Genomic DNA, 21,361 nt, shown 5'->3' on the forward strand with positions numbered 1-21,361 from the left:
CAGCCTGCTTGGATGGCATTATTACCATGGCCTGGGACAGGACCTAGTGGGGGTAGATAAGGAGTAGTTTTGGAGTGTTTCATAGAATTTGTTCTAGATAAAAGGAATCTAAAGGGATGAGAACAGAAAATGTATAATAGGGTACCAATGTTAGGGAGATGAGTGAGGAGCAACCATTAGTAGAATATGAAGAGCTAGTTCTTCCATTACTCCTTTTCCTTTGTTGAAGTAGACAGAGAAGCTGGAAAGGCAGAGTGATTGCCCAAGTTACCTTCAAATTTTATTCCCTTTAATTTAGTTAGCAATTTGTGCTGGGACGGCATAGGATCACAGGCAGACAACCCTAATAGCTTGTTGTACTGAAGTTTGGCATATCTATGTTAGATAATGTGCAGATTCATGATTTCTTCAAACAGTGATATGTACACACCATGTGATAAGTAAAAGTTGATTGATGCAGAAATTTCCTGTTTACTCTTCCAGAAATATTAAATTCAACTACTGTATTCTTGATGAAGGCCATGTCATCAAAAATGGAAAAACGAAATTATCAAAAGCCGTAAAACAGTTGACTGCCAACTATAGGATCATTCTTTCTGGAACACCTATACAGGTAATTATTGCATGTGTGTCTGTGTGTGCCTGTGTGTGTGTGTAAATATGTGCTATCATAATGGTTTTAATTAGATTATTTTCATTAATTTTATTTTTAAATTTTCATGAATTTTTATTTTCACATTTCAAAAAGTTATTAATTTTGATTTATTGTTATTGATAAATTACTAATTTTGATTGTGAACAGACTTGTGTTTTTTATACTGGCAGATTTTCTATAATTAGTCTGAATAATTCACTTTTTATTGACAAGTTATAAAACTCACATTGAGATTTTTTGTAGTTGGTGTACAATTTTATAACAAACCAAATTAATGAATTTCTTAGATTGGTTTAACAAGATAGAGAACAGAATCTGGTGGATTTTGTAACAGTTTCTGGAAGCTGCCTTCTTTATGCTTAATGCTATAACATGTTCAAAGTTTTTATGACTTTACCATGGATAATAAGATGTATGAATTTAGTAACTTGGAGAATGTCATTTGAGCAGATGTGCGTTATACTAAAGTCCTTATCATCTTTTTTTCCCCCTACTTCTCCCATTTTCTGGCTTTTCCTTGAGACCTATCTCCCTAATGACATAGACTAAGTGACTGCTCTTTCTCCCCCAGCTTCATTTTCATCCATCCTTTGTGTCTTACCCCCTTCTCCCCCCCCCCCCCCCCCAAACTCTCATTGACTGGTTGAAATGGGAGAGTCAGAATACTCCTTGGTCTCCATTGTCATTTCCAGAGTCTCTCCCTACTCCTGTCAATAATGTCTCTTTCTCTGTTCAGTCATTATCTATTATCTAGTCACTGCTATTGTCTACAGATCATTCTTTAGTACGTTCAGTGTTCAAGTTTAGAGCAAGATAAAACATACTTGTAAATAACTGGAGTACATTTATCATGCATTATTTTATGTTACAGAATTTCCAACAAAATGTTCTGTGAGATCTGAAGAGGGGAGTTTTAACTAATTGTTTGGGTTAGGGAAAGTTCATGGCAGAAATGGAATTTGAGCCATTAACGAATAGTTAGGTATCCAGAAAACAAAGATGAGATCTAGGGATAAGGAAAGAGAGGGTAAGAAAAGGTAAGGAGGTGAAAAAGTTTATTAGCACATTTTCAGTTCATCCTCTGTACAGTGAAAGAAGAAGGGGTAATGGGAGAAAAGGCTAAAAATAAAAAGTTGGCTAGAATGAGGTGGTTCATCACAGGTTTTTCTTAATACTCTCTTTCCTTTTTTTTTTTAAACAGGAAATATTTTTAGTATAACATTTAACTATCATTTCACCCCCTTTCCACCTTTTATTTTTGTTTTTGTTTTTTAAAATTCAGAACAACGTTTTGGAGCTCTGGTCACTCTTTGATTTCCTTATGCCAGGATTTTTGGGTACTGAACGTCAGTTTGCAGCTCGTTATGGTAAACCTATATTAGCAAGTAGGGATGCTCGGAGTTCCAGTCGAGAACAAGAAGCAGGTAAGAAAGGATCTTTTACTTCAACTCAGTTTTATTTCATTGGGATCATAATCAGATTAATGTGAGGAGAAATTAATCTTTTCATATGAATTACTTTTCCTTTTCCCTTCCATAAACAACAGGAGTCCTTGCAATGGAAGCACTACATCGCCAGGTCCTCCCATTTCTCTTGAGGAGAATGAAAGAGGATGTTTTGCAGGATCTTCCACCCAAAATTATTCAAGATTATTACTGTACTCTTAGTCCTCTACAGGTAAAAGAAGGGTGATGAATTCAAAATGCTGAAATCCTCTATAGAAATCATCTATTTATTTAAGTATGCATTTGGAGGAAAAATGAATCAAATCATTTGTCATTGATTAGCTGCCTATTGTTTGCCAAGCACTTTGCTCAAGGGGCTAGGAATACAAAACCTAAAAATGAAATCTTCCCTATTCTCAGGGAGCTACCATCTTTCTAGTGAAATAACATGCTCATATATTGTATGTATATGTAGTATAACTACAAAGTAATTGGAGGAATTGGGAAGAAGTACTAGCATTTCACAGGGTAACTTCATGTAGAAGGAGTATTTGAGCTGAAGTTTGAAGGATACAAAGAATTTTTAGAACTCTTGGTGAGCAGGAAGTACATTTCAGGCAAGAGGTGATATATGAGGAACAGCCAGAGCACCTACATATAGCCAGGAAGACAAATTGGAGACAAGTTGTGAAAGGCTTTAAAAATCAAGCAGAGAAGTTAAATTTGATCCTACGGGCCATCAGGAAGCCATTGATTTTTAGTGTGGAGATTGAATGAAGAAGAATAAGACTTCAATCAGGGAGACCAATTAAGAGACTGTTGGCAGTCTGGCTAAGGAAGGATATATTGGCTTCTCCCTGATAGTGGATTTCAGTTGGGCTCAGCTACTTTTATCTGGGAAGTTCATAGGTTCAGTGACCCCTTTGATTTGGGACCCCTGTGAGTCTTCCTTTTGGGCTGCTGACTAAAAAGTCTGTTCTGCACCTGGGTTCAGAGAGACACATTTATTAATTCCTTCCAGAGCTGGTTCTTTGTTCAGTATACAGCTAAGGCCTTTCCCTTGAAACAGTTCTTCTCTGCTCTGGTTTATTGGCCCAGAACCCACTCTGCTGCATACTGCCCTAGTTCAGGGATCTGCAGGGATCTCTAGATGCTAGATGCCTAGTTTTGTCTTTCTTTCAGTCCCTGGGTATTGGAGTGTCCCATGCAGCAGGCTTCTGACCACACTTTTCCCCAGCATCTACATATCTGTCTTCACAAACATTCCTGAGCTGGAAAAATGATTCACTCTGAATTTCTTGGATTTCTTTGGTCTGGCACATTGTAGAGGAAGTGTGGTGGGCAAGTTAGGCTGTACTTTCCCCAACGTCTTGATTCTGCTTCTCTCTACCCAGCCTTTAAAGTTTTAAAATGCTGTCTGCTCAGTGAAGCATTCCCTTTTTTCTTCCCTCAATTGGAATTGATCTTCCCTACTCAGCCCTCCTATAATTCATTAATCACTTAAATAATATTACATATGCCAGCTCTTTTGTAGTAATCTTAGACATAACTTCTCTTTCCCCAAACCCCTACCAAGATCCTTTGGGAAGATGTCTCTCCTGAGTTCTGTATTATCTTTTAGACTTCTATTCCTGAAGTACTTAGTGTTTGTTGAGATATGCTTACACAGCATTCTAACCTTGTAAGGAAAGTCTCCCTATGTCATTTTGAGTTCTTTTGCATGCTTACTTACAGAATGATAATTTCCAAAGCTAAGAACCTTGTTGAAGCCCTTTAAAATATCTAGAATGAATCTTAACTTCATCTCAGGGTTCTCATTTTAAATAACCATAGTTATTCAATCACTATGAATCATCATAGTGATCAATGTCATGCTTTGCATAATTAAAGCATAATACTTTACAAAGTAAGCAAATATTGTCTCTTCATTGGCAGTTTAGAAATCTAAGATTTTATCGATCAGATTTTTCTACTTAAGGATATATTCTATGCTGATATTTATAAACTGAATAAGATTGTTTCAGGATTAATAGTGAATTTTGTGCAGTGAATTTTGCATTATAGGATCATAAAATGTATATATTAGTATTTCAAGGGTCTTTGATTTTTGTCTTCAAAGAAACTTAACTCCTTTTACCACTTTATGCTGCTCAATAATACATCTTAGTTGACTCTCTGGACCTTTCCATCATAAAATCCTTTCCCAATATTGAACCTGCATGAACCTCACATCTCATCAGGTTCCAGGATATCTATTTATAGCTCACCATTTGTATTGCTTTTAGACTTCTTTGGAGTCTTCTCCATGATTCCCCCGTTTCCCCTTTTTCTCAATTTCATTACAAGTTCTTGAGGTTAAGGACTTGTTATTTTTATTTTTATTTGTGTCCCTAATACTTAACATAGGACCTGGCACATGTTGTTCACTTGCTCAGTTATATTCTGCTCTTCTCAGCCCTGTGCACTGTACTGTCCATCAGTTTTTCTTGGCATGGCCACCCAGCTAATGAAGTTCAGAACATATGTTTTGGGTATTATGGCTTTGGCAACTTCACAGCTTTTTGTTCAATGTCTTTTACATAGTAGATATGGTAAATGCTTGTTGATATGAATTGAATTCTATATCTGATATGTAAAATTTCAATCAAACATAATATGTTAAATCTACTGTATAGTAGAAGTAATTTTAAAAGAATTTAACATTTATTTTCTTAATGTAAAAGTGGTCTTGAACTTTGATATTTATATGATTTGAATTACTTGTGATATAGTTTGGTATATCGGGGGCGGGGGTGAATTTCTTCAGGTTCAGCTGTATGAAGATTTTGCCAAGTCTCGTGCCAAATGTGATGTCGACGAAACCGTTTCCTCAGCTGCACTTGCCGAAGAAACTGAAAAGCCAAAGCTAAAAGCTACAGGGCATGTGTTCCAGGTACAGATTTCTTCTTTATGCCTACAGTTGACTTATTTAATGCAATTGCCAGAATTCATACATTAGATTCCTTGTATGTGGTTTTACATTAAACATTGACATAAGTTTTACTTGCTTAATTAAATTCTTTATTCAACACCATGTTTATGGCCTTGTTATAGGTGTTAAGGTTAAATGAAATAAAATGAAAACCTTAAATCCTATTCTCAAGATGCTTATTTTAAAAATGATAATTAAATCTTAGTGCATAAAAAGAAATGTAGTTGTAATTTGGGTTGAGATTTGAACCAATGGTTTCTTTTTGCCGGAAATACACTTTTATAAAAGATGTGGTTTGTCTCAAATGATCCATCTTTTTTTTCCTTAAATTATTTCAATCATCTTTGACAGAAAACTCAAAATTCTGAAAACTCATAATACAACACACCATAAAGATCCCAGAATTTGGAAGTGGAAAAGAAGGGGGTTATGCATCTCCCTTTCTCCTATTGAATGGATCAAAGCCCTCTTAAGAGTCCTTGATGCTCTAGGCAGACCTGAGACATAGGCAGGGAGTGATGGCATCCCTGTGGAGGGGGGTTAGGGGTTCAACAACCCAGGACAGAGCATACTTAAATGAAAGGCATAGCTCAATACAGATAGAAGTAATGGATTTAGTCACAACCTGGGTTTGAATCACAGCCCCACAGTTTTCGACTTCTGTCTCTGTAACCTTGGCCAGGACATTTAACTTCTCTGACACATACTAAAGTCTCTTCCAACTCTAGATATTTGAGCCCTAAAACCTTTATCCTTATTGTTCTCATTAGCATTATCTTTAGGACATAATAAGTAATGTAGGTCCCCATTCATTCTTCCCTTGCTTAGGGAAGTTCTGGAGAGGGGAGGCTGGTATTGAGAAGGATGCCTCTTGGCAACAGGCAAAAAGAACCCAGTGGTCCCATCAAATTTAGCCTATATCCTACCCTCTTTACTTTCCTTCCTTCTCGGTCCTACCAGAGAAGACCTGGAATTATTAAGATTTCTTCCTCTTTAAAACTCTTCGAGTTTAGGCATTTAAAGCTAAAGAGTTCTTTGAGACCTTTATGTGGAAGGCACTTTCTCAAGTACTGCTTAGTGTGCCACATCTATGTGTCCTGTCCAGAGGGCAGATCCTTGTTTCTCAGCATCATCCGTGCTCTTACAAATCTATAGGTGATTTCCAGTTGCATAATTAAAATGACCAAATCTCCCATAATTTCAGTTTGTCTATTCTTCAGAGCCAATGTTTTAGGACTAGTTTTATTTTCTTTTTCTTTTTGTCTCTATTAAAGGCATTACAATATTTACGTAAACTGTGCAACCATCCAGCATTAGTCTTAACAACCCAACACCCCGAATTTAAGAATACTACTGAACAACTGGCAGCTCAGAACTCTTCTCTTCGGGATATTCAGCATGCTCCTAAACTCTCTGCTTTGAAACAAGTAAGTAATTCAATAGGAAAAAAGTATAGAGAATTGCCCTGTGGATACACTGATAATATAAATGAATTTTCTTTTCCAAAAGTTTGTTCCGTTGAGTTTTATCAATATATTATTTACTTTGCCTAGAAGTATCTGGCATTGTGGAAATATATATTTCATCATTTCTTTTATTTGTTTTTATTTGTTTTTGTTTGTATTTTTTTATTATTTGTTTTTTTTATTTGTTTTTATTTGTTTATTTGTTTTTTATTATTTGTTTGTATTTTGTTTTTATTTGTTGCATTTTAATATTAATTTAAAATGGCATGTATTTTTATTGACTACTAAGATGTATGAAGTGTAAGTAGAAGAAAACATTTCCGTGAGTTCTGAAGAGCACTAATTATCATAAACTTCTAACTCATCCTGGCCATTGAGGGTCAGAAAATAACAATTTATAGCTATGCATTTGCCCTCATTTCTGTCTGTTCTCTTGATCTTTATTTTATTCATTAATTCATTTATTAATATTGTGATTAGTTTCATTTAATTTCAATTGAACTTAACATATTTCATTTACGTAATTTATAGAAAATACTATACAATAAAGATTTTTTTGTGAAATGTATAAAACTGGACTGTCAGTTACTGATGACATTACACATAAAAAAAACGCTTGTGATTTTTTATGACACTGACTACAGTAATATAATTGGGGGGAAAAAAACAGTAAAAGTCAAATTCTGAATAATTGTAATAACAAATCTATGTCCAGAAAAATAAATAATGAAATGTATTTCTCTCTTCTTAGCAAAGAAGTAGGGTACTAATCATGCAGAATATTCACGTAGTCTCAGATATATGTGGTTTTACTTAAACTGGTTCACAAGAGAAGCTTGTGAGATGAGAAGGTGTATATTTGAAATTGGCTGATGTAAAAAAAAAAAAAACTAATCAAAATTTTTTGTTTCTTTAAAAATCAGATATAAATACAATAGAATTGGTAGGTGGAGTTTATGAACTCAGTCTCACTATTTCCCAGATACATCATATGAGAGGAAAGAGAAAAGGAAGTGCAACACTTGATTTTCAAAATTATCTAAAGGAAATACTTGCTTTATCATCTATAACCTTTAAAAAATGCTGACAAATAAAATGAATTTACTATATATCAGAAAAATAGAACTTTTATAAAATTTTAAGTATTGAAATTCTAACTATATCTTTTCATCACTGTTAATACGCTATTGAAGAATTGTTTGTATTTTTAGCAGTTTTTCTGTTTAAAAATTATTCCTTTCTCCAAAGGTGATTACCCATGCTGGATTATCATTTTATGGGGGCTCCTTCCTACCCTGGAGTATCTGGAATTCTGAAGTTTAAAACTGTTCAACTTAGAAAAGTCAAGAATATTTTTAGTCATTCTCTCTAGAGGGTTTCCCAATAATTCCTTTTTTCCCCTTTCCTCAGTTCCTTTCAGTTATTAAGAGTGAAACTTCTGCCCTAGGACTAAATATATCTTCTTTCTTAAATCTTGTTTCAAGTCTTTTCTCAGAAAAGGAGGGTGGGAAAGATATTAAGATGTAATTTTATAATAATTTTCCTGAAGTCATTCAATGGATATGACTTGGAGAAAAAAATAGAAGGCATTTCTGTTCAATTAGGATGATTCAAAGCTTGGAGAATTAACTAGGGAATCAACTAACAGAATCAAGATGTAAAAAGTAACGCTGAACATTGTACAAAAACATTAAAGCAAAATCTTAAAGTATTGGGAGAGACATCAGGTTTAACAATAAGACAAGTTCTACATCCCCAGTGATCTTTAGGGGATTGTAGAGTGTCTTATCCCCATATTATACACATAGTGTTACAGAATGAGTGTTTTAGAGAACCACAAAATGAAGCTTTATTTTAAAAAAAATTAATTAGTATTTATATAGCTTTTTATAAGCTGTAGTGTGCTCTTAAGTATATGATTTCATTTGACCCTCACAGCTCTGGGAGGAAGGAGGTACAATTATTACTACCATTTTATAGACGAGGAAAAGAAGACCTAGAGAGGTTACATGAATCGTCACTTAAGACAGGAATTGAACTAAGGTCTTCTTGACTCCAAGCCCAATATTAGATTCAGTGCATTGCCTTGATACTTGATTAAGAGAGAAATGGTTTCTTAGAGGACTTGGCCTCCAGAATTAGGGGAGGAGTTCAATAGGTGAAGGTGGTAGAGCATCCCAAACATACAAAATAGTGTAAGCAAATACAAAAGGGATATGAATTAAAATAAGCTTCCAAGTTAAAGTTCCAAGCATGATCAATTTACTAGTAAAACATGAATTTACCAATAAAGTCTCTCAGTTTCCTAAGCAAAGCTAAGACCCCAAATGAAGGGATTAGTTCTCTTTTATAAAAGTTTTGGGGAGTATAGAACAAAGAAAAGGACATCTTGGAGGGGAAGCAAATTTTGATTGGTTAAAAGAGTTTGGCTTGGCATCATAAAAGGCAAAATCAATGACTGGCTATAGAGCTTAGGTATAGGAGGACTAGACAACCTTGAAAGATAGCTTGGGGGTGTAAAAATACTAGACCAGACTTCCTCAAGAATAGCAGATTTCCTTGAAGTGAGAATAAAATAGTGATTAGCAGAGAACGAGATTTCTAAACTCATTACAGCTCACCTGAATTCTGAACAAAGTTAAGATACAAAGAACCACAAATTAGGCAGTTAAGGACAAAATTAACTGATTATGAATAGTATTAATTTTAAAAAGACATAGAATCAATCTGATCACATCAGGGGCATGTGAATACAAGGCATGTTCATCAGGGAAAAAAGTAATATCTTGTCCTTAGGGTCAAAAACTGTTAAGGGAGAGCTCATTAAAAACAGGTTAGATAAAGAATATAGTAGTGGGTCAAGTTGACTGCAGATTCAATATCAACCAATAACATGATGTGACTCATCCAAAAAGAAATAATAATGCCATCTTAAAGTGTTAGTACAGGAAAACCTGGAGGGAATTACTAGTTCCTGCTGTATTTTAAAATTTCACATGTTAAGAAGAGATTTGGAAAATGATATTATCCAGAAGAGCATAACCAGAATATTTAAGGGGTCAGAAAACCATGTCATAGAAGGAATGTTAAAATAGGAAAGTATGATAGCTTTTATTCAAGTATTTGAATGACTATTACTTGAAGGAGGAATTAGCCTTATTTGCTGGAACTCTAGAGAGCAGAGCTGAGACCACTTAATGGGTACAAGTTATAATGAGACAGATCTCATCTCTGGTGAAGGAAGAACTTCCTAGTACAGTGGTGATTGTTCCTGTCAGAGGCATTAAAGAGGAGATTGATGCATTTGTTGAGACTGAATAACCTTGAAGATTTCTTCCAACCCACTAAGATTCTGTGCTTCTAAGCATTTCATATTTGTACTAAAGCACCATTTTACCTTTAAGACAATTTTTTGGATGTGGAAAGTAGATACAGATAGATAAATAGATATCTATCAATCTATATATATCATTGCTGTGTCTTGAGATCTGGTCAGTAAGACTGAGAAGGACTGGACCTAGTCTTAAACCAAGCATAATTTGCTAAGTGATTTGGTATAAGTCATTTCCCCTTTTAAACTCGCAGTATAAATTGGAGTGATTATCCTCCTCCTTGTCTGAGGACCTATTCAGCTCTAAATTAAGGGAGTTGGTCTAGGTGATGTCTAAGGTTCCTTCTGGTTCCAACACCTGGTGATCATAGATTCCCATTGCTGTTTGAGAAGAGGCATTGGAAGTACTATGTCAAGAATACAAATATCAGAATAAATCATTGTGGATTAAAACAGTTGTGAAGATTCACAGTAAATGAGCCACAGTCTATTGATCCCAAGGTGCCAGTGAGATGACACAGGAATCTAGCCAACCACTGGGTACTGTGTGGGTGTTGATAATTACCTTTGGAGAAATGAAGGTTACTTAGCTATAACCTGAATTCTCCAGGGGTCCTCATCCATGCTTTATTTATCAACAGGAAGCTCTTCATTCCTGTGTTTTAGAGAAAATAGTTTAGAGTTAAAAGAAAACAACTATTTTGAGAGAGGTTAGCTGTTTGGAGACTGAGGTATGTTTGTATTACTCTTTACTTTCCTACTTTACACAGTTTTTAATCCTTTCTATATTTAGCTGCTTTATGATTTTTTTTCTTATACTCTTTATACTTTGATGCTCCTGCATGGATTATTTGGCCTGGGGCATCATCATCATTATCACTACCACTACCAACAGACATTTATTGAGCACCTATATGTTCCCTCTAGTGAGCCTCAAGGAACTGAGGAAAGGGGAAGAAAGGCCTCTTAGGTACTCTCCTGAAGAGGGGACCAGAAAATTCTATGGGCTGATAAGCCCTGAGCAGCTCTTAGTTCCAGATTCTCCAGGGTGACATTGCAGCCCACAGAGATAATCTGGTATGGATATACTTAAAGAGGAACAGGTAAGTAACTTCTGTTTTTCCTTGTAGAGACAAAAATTTATTATAAAATGAGCTTAGTGAGTAATATTTATTGAGCTGCCTTTGGAACCATTTTTTCCCACCTTTCCTTTTAAGTTGCTGCTGGACTGCGGTTTGGGAAATGCCAGTACTTCGGAGAGTGGCACAGAAGCTGTTGTGGCTCAGCACAGGATACTGATCTTCTGCCAACTCAAGAGCATGCTGGACATAGTAGAACATGATCTTCTCAAACCTCACCTGCCCTCTGTCACATATCTACGGCTAGATGGAAGCATACCTGCCGGGCAAAGGCATTCCATTGTCTCACGGTAATTAAATGTTCTTGAAACTTGAAGATCATGGGATAGGATATAATGAAGACATAAGTAGTTAGAAATACAATATTTCATCAAATTTTTTTTGGATAAGGAAGTATTTATGAACATGATCTAATTTGTTAAATTTTCATTGCTTAATTTAACAAAAATGTATATTCAGTAGATCTCTTGAATAACGTAATATCTTTTAAAAAAAACTTGATTATATTATTAAATCAGGGAATGTATGATGAATCCAAAGTACTATTGAATCATCATATGCAGTGATTAATTTGACAAGGGATGAGGAAAAGGACTAAATTAAGCAAGTTTATGTTAAGTTTTCTCTATCAAAGATTTGACCAGAAATGTTAAATTACAAAAATAAAAATCAACCTCTGAATTTTGCCTTGTTCTAAGTAAGGTGGATAATGAGATTTTAATTACTCAATACTATGTCACTTAATTTTCTAGAAATAATATGTAATTAAATTACTCTTTACTACTAGTACTCTTCTTTATCCTGTCCTTTACTATCTTGGTTGTCCTCTGGATATTATTCAGCTTATCAGTATCTTTCCTAAAATGTGGCATATTCAAAGCTGAACATAATAGAACAGAAATGGTTTGACTATAACAATGTACAGATAGTTCTCATGACTCTTTCCTAGCTGGACTGCTAGGCCTCTTAACATAGCCTAAAATTGTATAAACTTTCTTGGTTCCTATATTATATTCTTAACCCACATTGAGCTTTTCTTCTACAAATCCTGTCTCTCCCCCCCCCCCCCCCCAATTTTCTTCACTCAAACATGCTTAGTCATTTCCTCCCTGTTTTATATTTATTAAATTATTTTTTGAACCAAAGTATATTACTTTAAATTTATCCCTGTTAAATGTCATCATCTAGGCTTTTAAACAATGTTCTAATCTTTGGAGATCTAATTATCCCATCTTTGGAGATCTAATTATCCCAGTATTAGATATCCCTCATAATTGTATATCTTTTATATCATTTGATATGTTTATCTCTTTATTGCTTGATTTGCAAATGTGGTAGGCATGATATCTGTACCTTTATCTAGGTTATTGATAGAATTATGAACAAGAAAGAATCATGTACAGAATCCTAGGTTCCTTCCCTGGGAACCTTCCCAAGGGAAGTCTTCCAAGTTAATACTGGACCATTAATGACCAGTTTTGGGGTGTGGCCATTCAGTCCATTTCATCTACCTATTACAACCTACATCAAGAATGACTTGATATGGGGCATCTAGATGGCTCAGTGGATAGAGCACCAGCCCTAAATTCAGGAGGACCTGAGTTTAAATCTGGCCTCAGACACTCCACACTTCTTGGCTGTGAGACCCTGGGCAAGTCACTTAACCCCAAAAGTTTAAAAATAAAAAAGAATGTCTTGAGAAATTTTATCAGTGCTTTGTTTAAATTCTAGGTAAATTGTCTATACAGCATACCCATTAATCTCAGCCAATCTAGTAACTATCAAAAAAGGAAATAAGATTCATTTCTCATGGCCTAACCTTGGCTTAGTCTCTTTGTTACCATCATTCATTTTCTTACCTACCTATCCTTTTAATTGTTCATTCTAAAATTTACTCGGGAATCTCCTCCCAATTCCAGATCTACTTGTTGAGATCCAAAGATCTCATGAGATAATAAATGTAATATAAATTATACAACATATGTTTTGCTATGTGCCAGGCACTCTGCTAAGTACTAGAGATATAAAGAAAGGTATAAATTAGTCCCTGTTTTCAAGGAGCTTCAAATCTCTTGGTAGAGACAGCAAGCAAACAAGATATTTAGAGGACAAATTGGAGATAATCATGGAGTGAAGACATTAGTATTGAGGGGGATTGGGAAAGGCTTCTTGCAGAAAGGGGAATTTTACCCAGGAATTGAAGAAAACCAGAAAAGAAGGAGAAGAAGAGAGGAGAGAGCATCATAGACATAGGGGAGACAGCTAGTGAAAATGCCCAGAGATAGATGATGAATTAAATGAGCAATGATGAGTAGGCGAGAGTACATTGAGAGAGAGTATGTAAAGTCTGAGAACATTGGAAAAAGAGGGAGGGGAGAATTAGGCCAATGAAGATCTTTGAATGCCAAATAGAGGTTTTTATATTTTGTCCTGGAGAGGATAAGGAACACAGGAGTTGATTGAAAAGGGGTGGTGTGTCCTATTTTTGCCTCTGCCTAAGGAAGATCAACTTGATAGGTAAGTGGAATATGGAGTGGAATGGAGAGAGCCTTAAGGCAAAGATGAACTTTTCCTCCTTTCCCTTCCTCACTAACACCAGTGGTTCGTGTGTGAGGTGATGAGGGCTTGTGCCAGGATGGTGGCAGTGATAGGGCATAGAAGGCGGCATATTTCAGAACTATCATGGAGGTAGAAACAATGGACTTTGGCTGCTGATTGGATATGAGGAATGAAAAGTCAAGGCCAAAGCTTAGGTTAAGCCTTGATGACTAGGAGGGTGGTAATATTTCCAAAACCAATCAGACAGTTAAGAAGAGAAGGGTTAAAAAGGAAGGATGATGAGTTTAGTTTTGGGCACCTTGGATTTGAAGTGGGACATTCACTTGGAGATAATCAATAGACAGTTGGAGGTGGAAGATTGTAAGTCAGTGGAGAAATTTGGGCTGGGTCAGTGGATCATGGCATAGAGATGATCATTGACACCTTATAAGTTGATGAAATCACCAAGCCAAATAGTATGCTAGGAAAAGTGGACATAGGACAGAATTTTGGGGAATACTCATGGTTAAAGAACATGAACTGAATGAAAATTCAGTGAAGAAGACTGAGGAAAGGTCAGATAAGATGGAGAAGAACTAACATAGTTTCACAGAATACTGGAGAGATGAGAGCAATAAGGAGAAAAGGGTGATCAGCAGTAGCAGAGGCTGCAGTAAGATTGAGGATTGCGAGAAGGCCCTTACATATTACATATTAAGAGACCATTGGTAGCTTTGGAAAGAATGGTTTCAGCTGAATGAGGATGTTTGAAACCATACTATAGAATTAAGAAAGCAAGAAAAAAAGAAGTGAACACTACTGTTGTAAATGGCCTTCTTGAGTTTAACCAGGGAAAGGAGAGAGCTAAAATGACAACTGGTAGAGAATGGATGGAGGGAGTGATTTTTTTTGAGGTGAAGGGGGATTTGAGCTTGTTTGTAAGGCAAGAGAATCGGCTAGGAGACAGGAAGAAGAGATGTATATAAAATGGTTTGGCTTAGCAGTGAGACTGGGTAAAAGGAACAGATAGTGATAGAAGCTATTTTGAGAGAGTTATTTGGAAAGGGCGGCTCTTGGGAATGGCCTCCCTTTTCTCTCCCCCTCCTACTTTCAAGGAAATATGAGACAGTGTTGTTCCTAGGAGTGCAAAAAAGGGATCCCTATCAAGTTTGAGGAAGGGTGAAGGGGCTTAGTATGTATAAGTATGGTGAGTGGTATAAGAACTTACTTAAGATGGAGGATTGTTTTGCTGCAGTGAAAACTAAGATGAAATTATGTAACGTAAATTTATATTAGAGTCAACACAGTTTCGTGATATTCTTCAGCCATTTTCATCAGCACATAAGTGATACTGAAGATTGGGGATAATGGGAATAATCCAAGAACAAGATTTGGCATGTAGTGATAGGAAATGAGAGCAAGAGGCTTAAGAAGACAATGTGAAATTACACCGGTTCATTAAGAGATCAAAATGAGGAAGAGAGAAGAGTAGAGCCAGGACAAAGGTGAGGGCCTGGGAGAGAATTAAGGGAGATGGAGAAGGTGTAAGGTCGCAGTGAGCTTTCACAGATGATAAAATTTTGTAAAGAAAAAATGTTCACATGTTTGCATGTAATTGGGAAGAAAAATCAACAGTTTTTATTAAATAATTTATATTCTGTTATGTAGGAGATTTAGGAAGAAGGATTTTAATTTTTCTCTCTCCTCTTTCCCTCCTTCCATTTTTGTGTTTAGGTTCAACAATGATCCATCCATAGATGTTCTTTTACTGACTACACATGTTGGTGGACTGGGTCTTAACTTAACAGGAGCTGATACAGTTGTATTTGTTGAGCATGACTGGAATCCTATGAGAGATTTACAAGCAATGGATAGAGCACATCGTATTGGCCAGGTAAACTGCCCATTGCAATGTTGCCATATCTTTTGAGATGTGGTTTCTTGTTCCCCATGGGCTATAAGCCCACTTTAAAGTCTAAGATTAAAAAGTTCACTATTATTTCCCCAAAGATCCTTCACAATTGTTCTGGTAAATCTGTCCAATATTTTATGTTATAATTTATAGCTGTTAATCATCATTTCTCCCTTCAGAAACGGGTTGTAAATGTATATCGATTAATAACAAGAGGAACGTTGGAAGAGAAAATAATGGGTTTGCAGAAATTCAAAATGAATATTGCAAATACAGTTATTAGCCAAGAGAATGCTAGTCTGCAGAGCATGGGGACTGATCAGCTTCTGGACCTGTTTACTCTTGATAAGGTAAAAAAATTGTTTTTCAGTTTGTCAAATCATAAAATATGTCACTCATTTTGTCATCTATTTGTATGTTCAGAGAAACTTAGTTGACACAATTCTGGTTCATTGTCTATGAGGACATATTAGGATAGTATAAGGAAAGTTACATTGTTCAGTGGTGACTTAGGTACCATATTTTAGAAACATTAATATATAGATAGTAACCCTAGCAACCTAGAAATCATTACTGAGGAAACCCTGAGCTTGTCAGATTTTGGTGCTTTCTTTTGGATATTTGCAATCCTGACAGTGTTTTATCGCTTGTTATCATTTCTTATTGTCTTTTAGGGGCTCCAAATGTCTGGAGCCACAAGTTAGATAAATATCAGAGGTCGATCGCAGGGCCTCCATGACTGACTTGGCATTGCCCTCTTGATTATTTTCCAGCCAAAATATTTGTGAGCTGAAAATGCTGAAGAATCAGAAATACACACTTATTATTGTCTTAGACTCCCATCAAATCAGAATGCCAATCAAATCCCAATATTTACATCACTCCAAAGAAAATTTATATGTTACAAAACTCTTTGTATTTTTCTAGAAAAGACTCATTAATACAACTTAACTGTGCTTTATGTACTTTAACTGTAAATTCTTACATTAAAAAACTAATTCTTGCATGAAATATTTTCTTAGTGTGCTGAGGTGTAGTGTCTAATAATTTACCCATTCTTCTACATTCCTTTTCTCATAATGTCACTATTTAATATCACTTTCCTGTATCTGTACTTGTCAAGATATTCTGGTGTGCCCCAGGACTACTAGATCTCTATACCCACCCTGTAGTTGAACCTTCTATAAGTGTTGTCGTCCTCAACTAGAGCTTGTTCAAAGCAGGGAATACTTTTTTTTTTTTTTTTCTCTCTTTCTATCCTAACCCTGAGCTCAGTGCTTTGTATATAGAAACACTTCATAAATTGGTGTTCCCCTCCCCTCCCCCCCCCATTCATTCATAGTCTAGAGAAGGAAAATGTATGACAGTTAATACTGTTGTTGGCCTTGTTCAACCATTTCTTCAGGAGCTTTGTTAAAACTATAGATGGCATGCCTATCAGATTTGCAGATGACATAAAAATGGAAGAGAAAGTTTCTTTAATATGTTGCATAATAAAGATGTCAGTAACTTAGAAGAATATAGCATTGCTAATGATGTGAGATGTAAGTAACGTTCTTGGGTTCAGAAAATCACTTGAACAAGTACGAAATGAAGGTGTTGTTTGCATACAATAGCCCATGTGAAATAAAGGGTGAAGGTTGGGCCCAGTAGTTAGTGGATTGTGAGCTCAATTGAATCAGCAGTGCAGTTTACAGGCCAAAAAAGTGAAATTTGATCTTTGGCTGCATCAAGTGAGGTTACACTATCCTGAAGAGAGGGTGAGAGGTGTGATCTCATTGTACTTAGTCCTAGGCAGGTCCTTTGTGAGCAAGTAAGTGTGTAGCAAGTGCAGCATTTGGAAAACATAAATAAAATGCCATAAGAGGACTGAATGAAAGAATTTGAAATGTTTAACCAAGAGAAGAGAAAATTTATTTGGAATATGGTAGATGGATTACACATTCTACTTGGTATTTTTTCATGAAAGTACTTCTTTTCACTTCTTATTTCATTAAAGGATTATAAGATTTTAATGGGAAGAGACATTCTAGATGGTAAAATTAGGACCTAAGAATGGAAATTATAGAAAGGTTGATTTGGACTCAGTACAAGAAAAAATTTTCAAGCACATTTTTTCTAACGATAGGAAAAGCTGACTTGTAAGAAAATCCCCCACCACTGAACAATGTTTGAGGTAGATGAGACTACCTATTACAGAAATTACAGGGCAGATTTCTTATCCTGTGGGAGATTGGTCCCTAGATGACTTCTAAACTGACTTCCAGCTCTAAAATTCTATGGAAAAAAAAAGTCAGAGGGCAGAAATTGAGACAATCTCTAAATATGAGGCATTATAAATGTGATCTGTAATATTTGTACAGTGACATTTCTCTACATGCCTGGAATTAAGAGGAAAATGAAATGTTGCAATTACTCTTGGCTAATCCTGAGTTTTAGTATATTTAGATAGACAACAAAAAGAGAAATCAATGAAGAAATAAAGTGTTAAAAAATAGTTTAATATATTTGGAATAATTGTGTTGATTTCTGAAGTGATTTTCATTCTTTCTTTTAAGGATGGAAAAGTGGAAAAAGCAAATACCTCGACACCTTCTGGAAAAGCAAGTATGAAATCAATCCTGGAGAACCTCAGTGATCTTTGGGATCAAGATCAATATGACACTGAGTACAGTCTTGAAAATTTTATGCATTCTCTCAAATAACTGTCAATTCTTGCTAAAGCAACTGCTGCTAGATTAATTACATTTTTGCTGATATTCAGCAAATTTCAAAGTTTATGGAGAACATTTAGCTCATTGTGTAAATAGATTGGAAAAAAGAATCAGCATGATTCTAGAACTTGTTCCACTGGGGGGAACAAGTTACTCTGTCTTAAAACTTTGCACTGTATTAAACTTAAATTTTAATGTGAAGTGGTTTGAATTTTTATATACTGAAGAGACCCAGAGAGAGGGGCAGCCACACAGGGTTTACACATGCTACCAAATGGTGTTCTCATTGGGAATGAGCCCGCATGTCATGGTGTACACAGTCACTTTGTACAGGAGCATTTCCATGAGTACTTTAGGTTGTTCGTGTACATTTTTTTTCTTTTAAATGGAATTTGTTTTTATGATTTAAAAATGATAGAATTTTTCACTATCAGAAATTCAGATGAGCCATAATTTTAAGATAGTCATCATTAATATTGGTCAATCTAGAAGCCAGAAAGAATGTTAGGAACTGAACTAATTATCTGTATGCAAATCTTTGTATATTTAATGCAAAATTTTTGACATCATTTTGTCAATTTTAAAAAAAATATAATATGGGCTATTCTAAATACAGGTAATGGGCTTTTTAAAGCCACTTTTGCATCCTATTAAGAGGGTGTGCTTTTTTTAATTTATCCAAAGGCTAGACTATAGCCTGACTCAAAGAACATAGGTTTCAATGGTATATAAATATATATATATAATATATTTTTTGTAACTAAAAACTGTATACAAAAGTATACAAATAGGAGTTTTTCAAGAATTAGATTTTACACTGTTTAGAATTCCCAAAACCTATGCTGAAAAGACTGTTTACTGTATTAGTGCATGACTTGAGGAAAATATTTCCTTTACATACATAGATATACATGAGAGTAGACATATCTATATACATAGAAATACCTACACTATACCCCAGGGGTAGAATACTGCCACTGAAATCATGTAACTATATCAGGCAATAATAATAGCTGAGAATGAGGATGTATTAGCTATACACTAGACAGTGTTATCAAAGAAAACGCAGTGGGGAGGGTGGAGTGTATTCTATAGATATAGATGTGCATGTATATACACATACACAGTTTTATAACTGTTCATCACAGACATGTGGAAAGAGAGAAGGGAGAAATGTATGCATGTCTACATAGTACATATATGGAATATATATACATATATACATATACATGTATATATGTATATATCTGTATGCAATTCCAGTTTGTGTGAGGCCTGTGGCTTGCCTTGCACTTGGCATCAATTGGAAGACCACCAGACCTCTGCTGTGTAAAATCACACGTGTTTTGTTTAATAACATAAAACGTCAGCCTGTTTGACAGCATTTAGATGAGGACATTTGTCACATTTCAAGTAGCTGTTACAGCTACATTGTAACATTAAATTTAGCATTCCATAAAAGAATAATAAAAATAAAATTGGAAATACAAAATAAATGTGTGTACTTGTATATTCATCAAAAAAGTTAAGAGCTGAAAAATTCTTTGAACTATGTTTTTATTGTTCTTAATTCAAGTACATTGTTTCTGAGAATTTGTTTCATTGCAGCTTGAGAATCTTCTTTTCCTTAGAAGTGCATTTTGGTGTAGCAACAGGGCCTTATGCTTGGAATTAGTGCACTGGAGTTCGAATTTCACTTCACACATATACTGCCCATGTAATCTTGGGAAGTTAAATAAATCTTTCAGTTTCCTCCTCTGTAATAATGGAGATGATAATGCTTGCACTATCTACCTCATGGGGTCATTTTGGGAGAAAGCTCTCATTGCCAGCCTAGTCCCACATAAATGTGAGTTATTTATTAGCTTTTGGTCACTTGTATTTCATAGCTTAAAGAGGGGACCAAAAGAGAATATGTGAATTTGTATGTCACAGATTAGCTTAGTGCCAATGAGTGTGCTTAAAAGTGTTCTTTCTTAACACAGGAAATTTTGAGGATTTTTTGTTCATTTAGTGTTTGAACTTTATACTATAAGAATCCTTTGCAGTTACTGAAGCATGAGAAACTTCATTGTATTTTCACATACAAAATAAGACTAAACCTGATACTTCAAAAATGAGATGAGAGAGAGCTTTTGTCTATTCCTTGTATAAAATTTGTTTCTGTCACACTGGGGAAATCGTTCATTACACACATTTTAGATCATGAAGAAGATAACTCTGAGCTTGATGTCTTTGGACTGGCATGGGCCTCAGTTTCTACCATTTATAAAAAACAGAGGTTGAATTTAGGGACATCTTGTGTCTGGCCCATCTCTGAATCTCAGGGTCTTCCTCTAAGGCAAAGCTGCTTCTACTGTGGTTCACGACTGAATGTGGGGATCATGAAAAATTGGGCAGCAGGAAAAGGTTTCAGAACAAAATGACCACAAACTAATTCAAAATCCAGCGTGTATGAATCCCAGATGTTTCTGGCAGCACTTGCCTGTGATCATCACACAGCTTTATGCAGCCTTGGTTTTGAACATATAATGTGCACTCTGAGCCTCCTGCAGGAATGCTGCCAAAAAAAAAACTCTCAACTCAGATGTGAGAAGGGGTCAAGGAAAATTTCTTGGTTTCACAAATTTAAGAATCCCTCCTCAAAGGGAGAAGAGACCTCAGTGGCCGTCCACCTAGGCCTGCCTGTCTCTGATCAGGAATCCCTTTTATTATGTTCCCATAGCTACTCACTTAACCTTCACTCGAAGCTAATTTATGAGGAGGAACCTGCCCTATTTAAATTCTGAGGAAGTTTTTCTCCTGTTGAACCTGACCAAATTTGATCTGCAGCTTGTAGTTTTGCCATCTGGAGTTTGGAGCTTGTCTCATCCCTCTTCCACATGATAGATAACCTTTCAACTAGAATTGGGAGAGATTATAGAGATCAAAAGCTCAACCTCTGTTTATTTTTTACAGATGGGGAAACTGAGGCCAAAAAAGGGGAAGTGACTTTTCCAAAATCATTTAGATAGTAAGTAACGGAGCTCATGCAGCTCCAATCAGCGCATTGTAGCACAGGTCCTGACACCTGGTAAGTGCTTCATAAAAGGCTTGTTGATTGACTGTAGGAAGGAGGGGTTGCAATGAGATGGAAAAAATACTAGACAAGCTTCTGACATTGACTAGTAACACTGGGCTTAGAACTACC

At 35.6% G+C, this 21,361-nt stretch overlaps 2 protein-coding genes across 4 annotated transcripts in view; one reads left to right on the forward strand and one right to left on the reverse strand.

Annotated features, from left to right (window-relative positions):
• BTAF1 (B-TFIID TATA-box binding protein associated factor 1) overlaps positions 1–20,771 on the forward strand; it is a 109,921-nt gene extending 89,150 nt beyond the window's left edge. For all 3 annotated transcript variants that reach the window (XM_031956041.1, XM_031956039.1, XM_031956040.1), the window contains exons 30-38: positions 484–613; positions 1,938–2,079; positions 2,202–2,332; positions 4,907–5,032; positions 6,346–6,498; positions 11,086–11,297; positions 15,280–15,439; positions 15,637–15,807; positions 18,016–20,771. In XM_031956041.1, coding sequence (XP_031811901.1) covers positions 484–613; positions 1,938–2,079; positions 2,202–2,332; positions 4,907–5,032; positions 6,346–6,498; positions 11,086–11,297; positions 15,280–15,439; positions 15,637–15,807; positions 18,016–18,162 — 1,372 coding nt within the window. In that variant the 3' untranslated portion in view covers positions 18,163–20,771. The remainder of the gene's footprint in view (positions 1–483; positions 614–1,937; positions 2,080–2,201; positions 2,333–4,906; positions 5,033–6,345; positions 6,499–11,085; positions 11,298–15,279; positions 15,440–15,636; positions 15,808–18,015) is intronic.
• CPEB3 (cytoplasmic polyadenylation element binding protein 3) overlaps positions 10,483–21,361 on the reverse strand; it is a 267,785-nt gene continuing 256,906 nt past the window's right edge. Inside the window, exon 10 of the mRNA XM_031956050.1 lies at positions 10,483–10,523. Coding sequence (XP_031811910.1) covers positions 10,518–10,523 — 6 coding nt within the window. The 3' untranslated portion in view covers positions 10,483–10,517. The remainder of the gene's footprint in view (positions 10,524–21,361) is intronic.

The sequence above is a fragment of the Sarcophilus harrisii genome, chromosome 2 (genome assembly GCF_902635505.1).
Source record: "Sarcophilus harrisii chromosome 2, mSarHar1.11, whole genome shotgun sequence".
Taxonomy (NCBI): domain Eukaryota; kingdom Metazoa; phylum Chordata; class Mammalia; order Dasyuromorphia; family Dasyuridae; genus Sarcophilus; species Sarcophilus harrisii.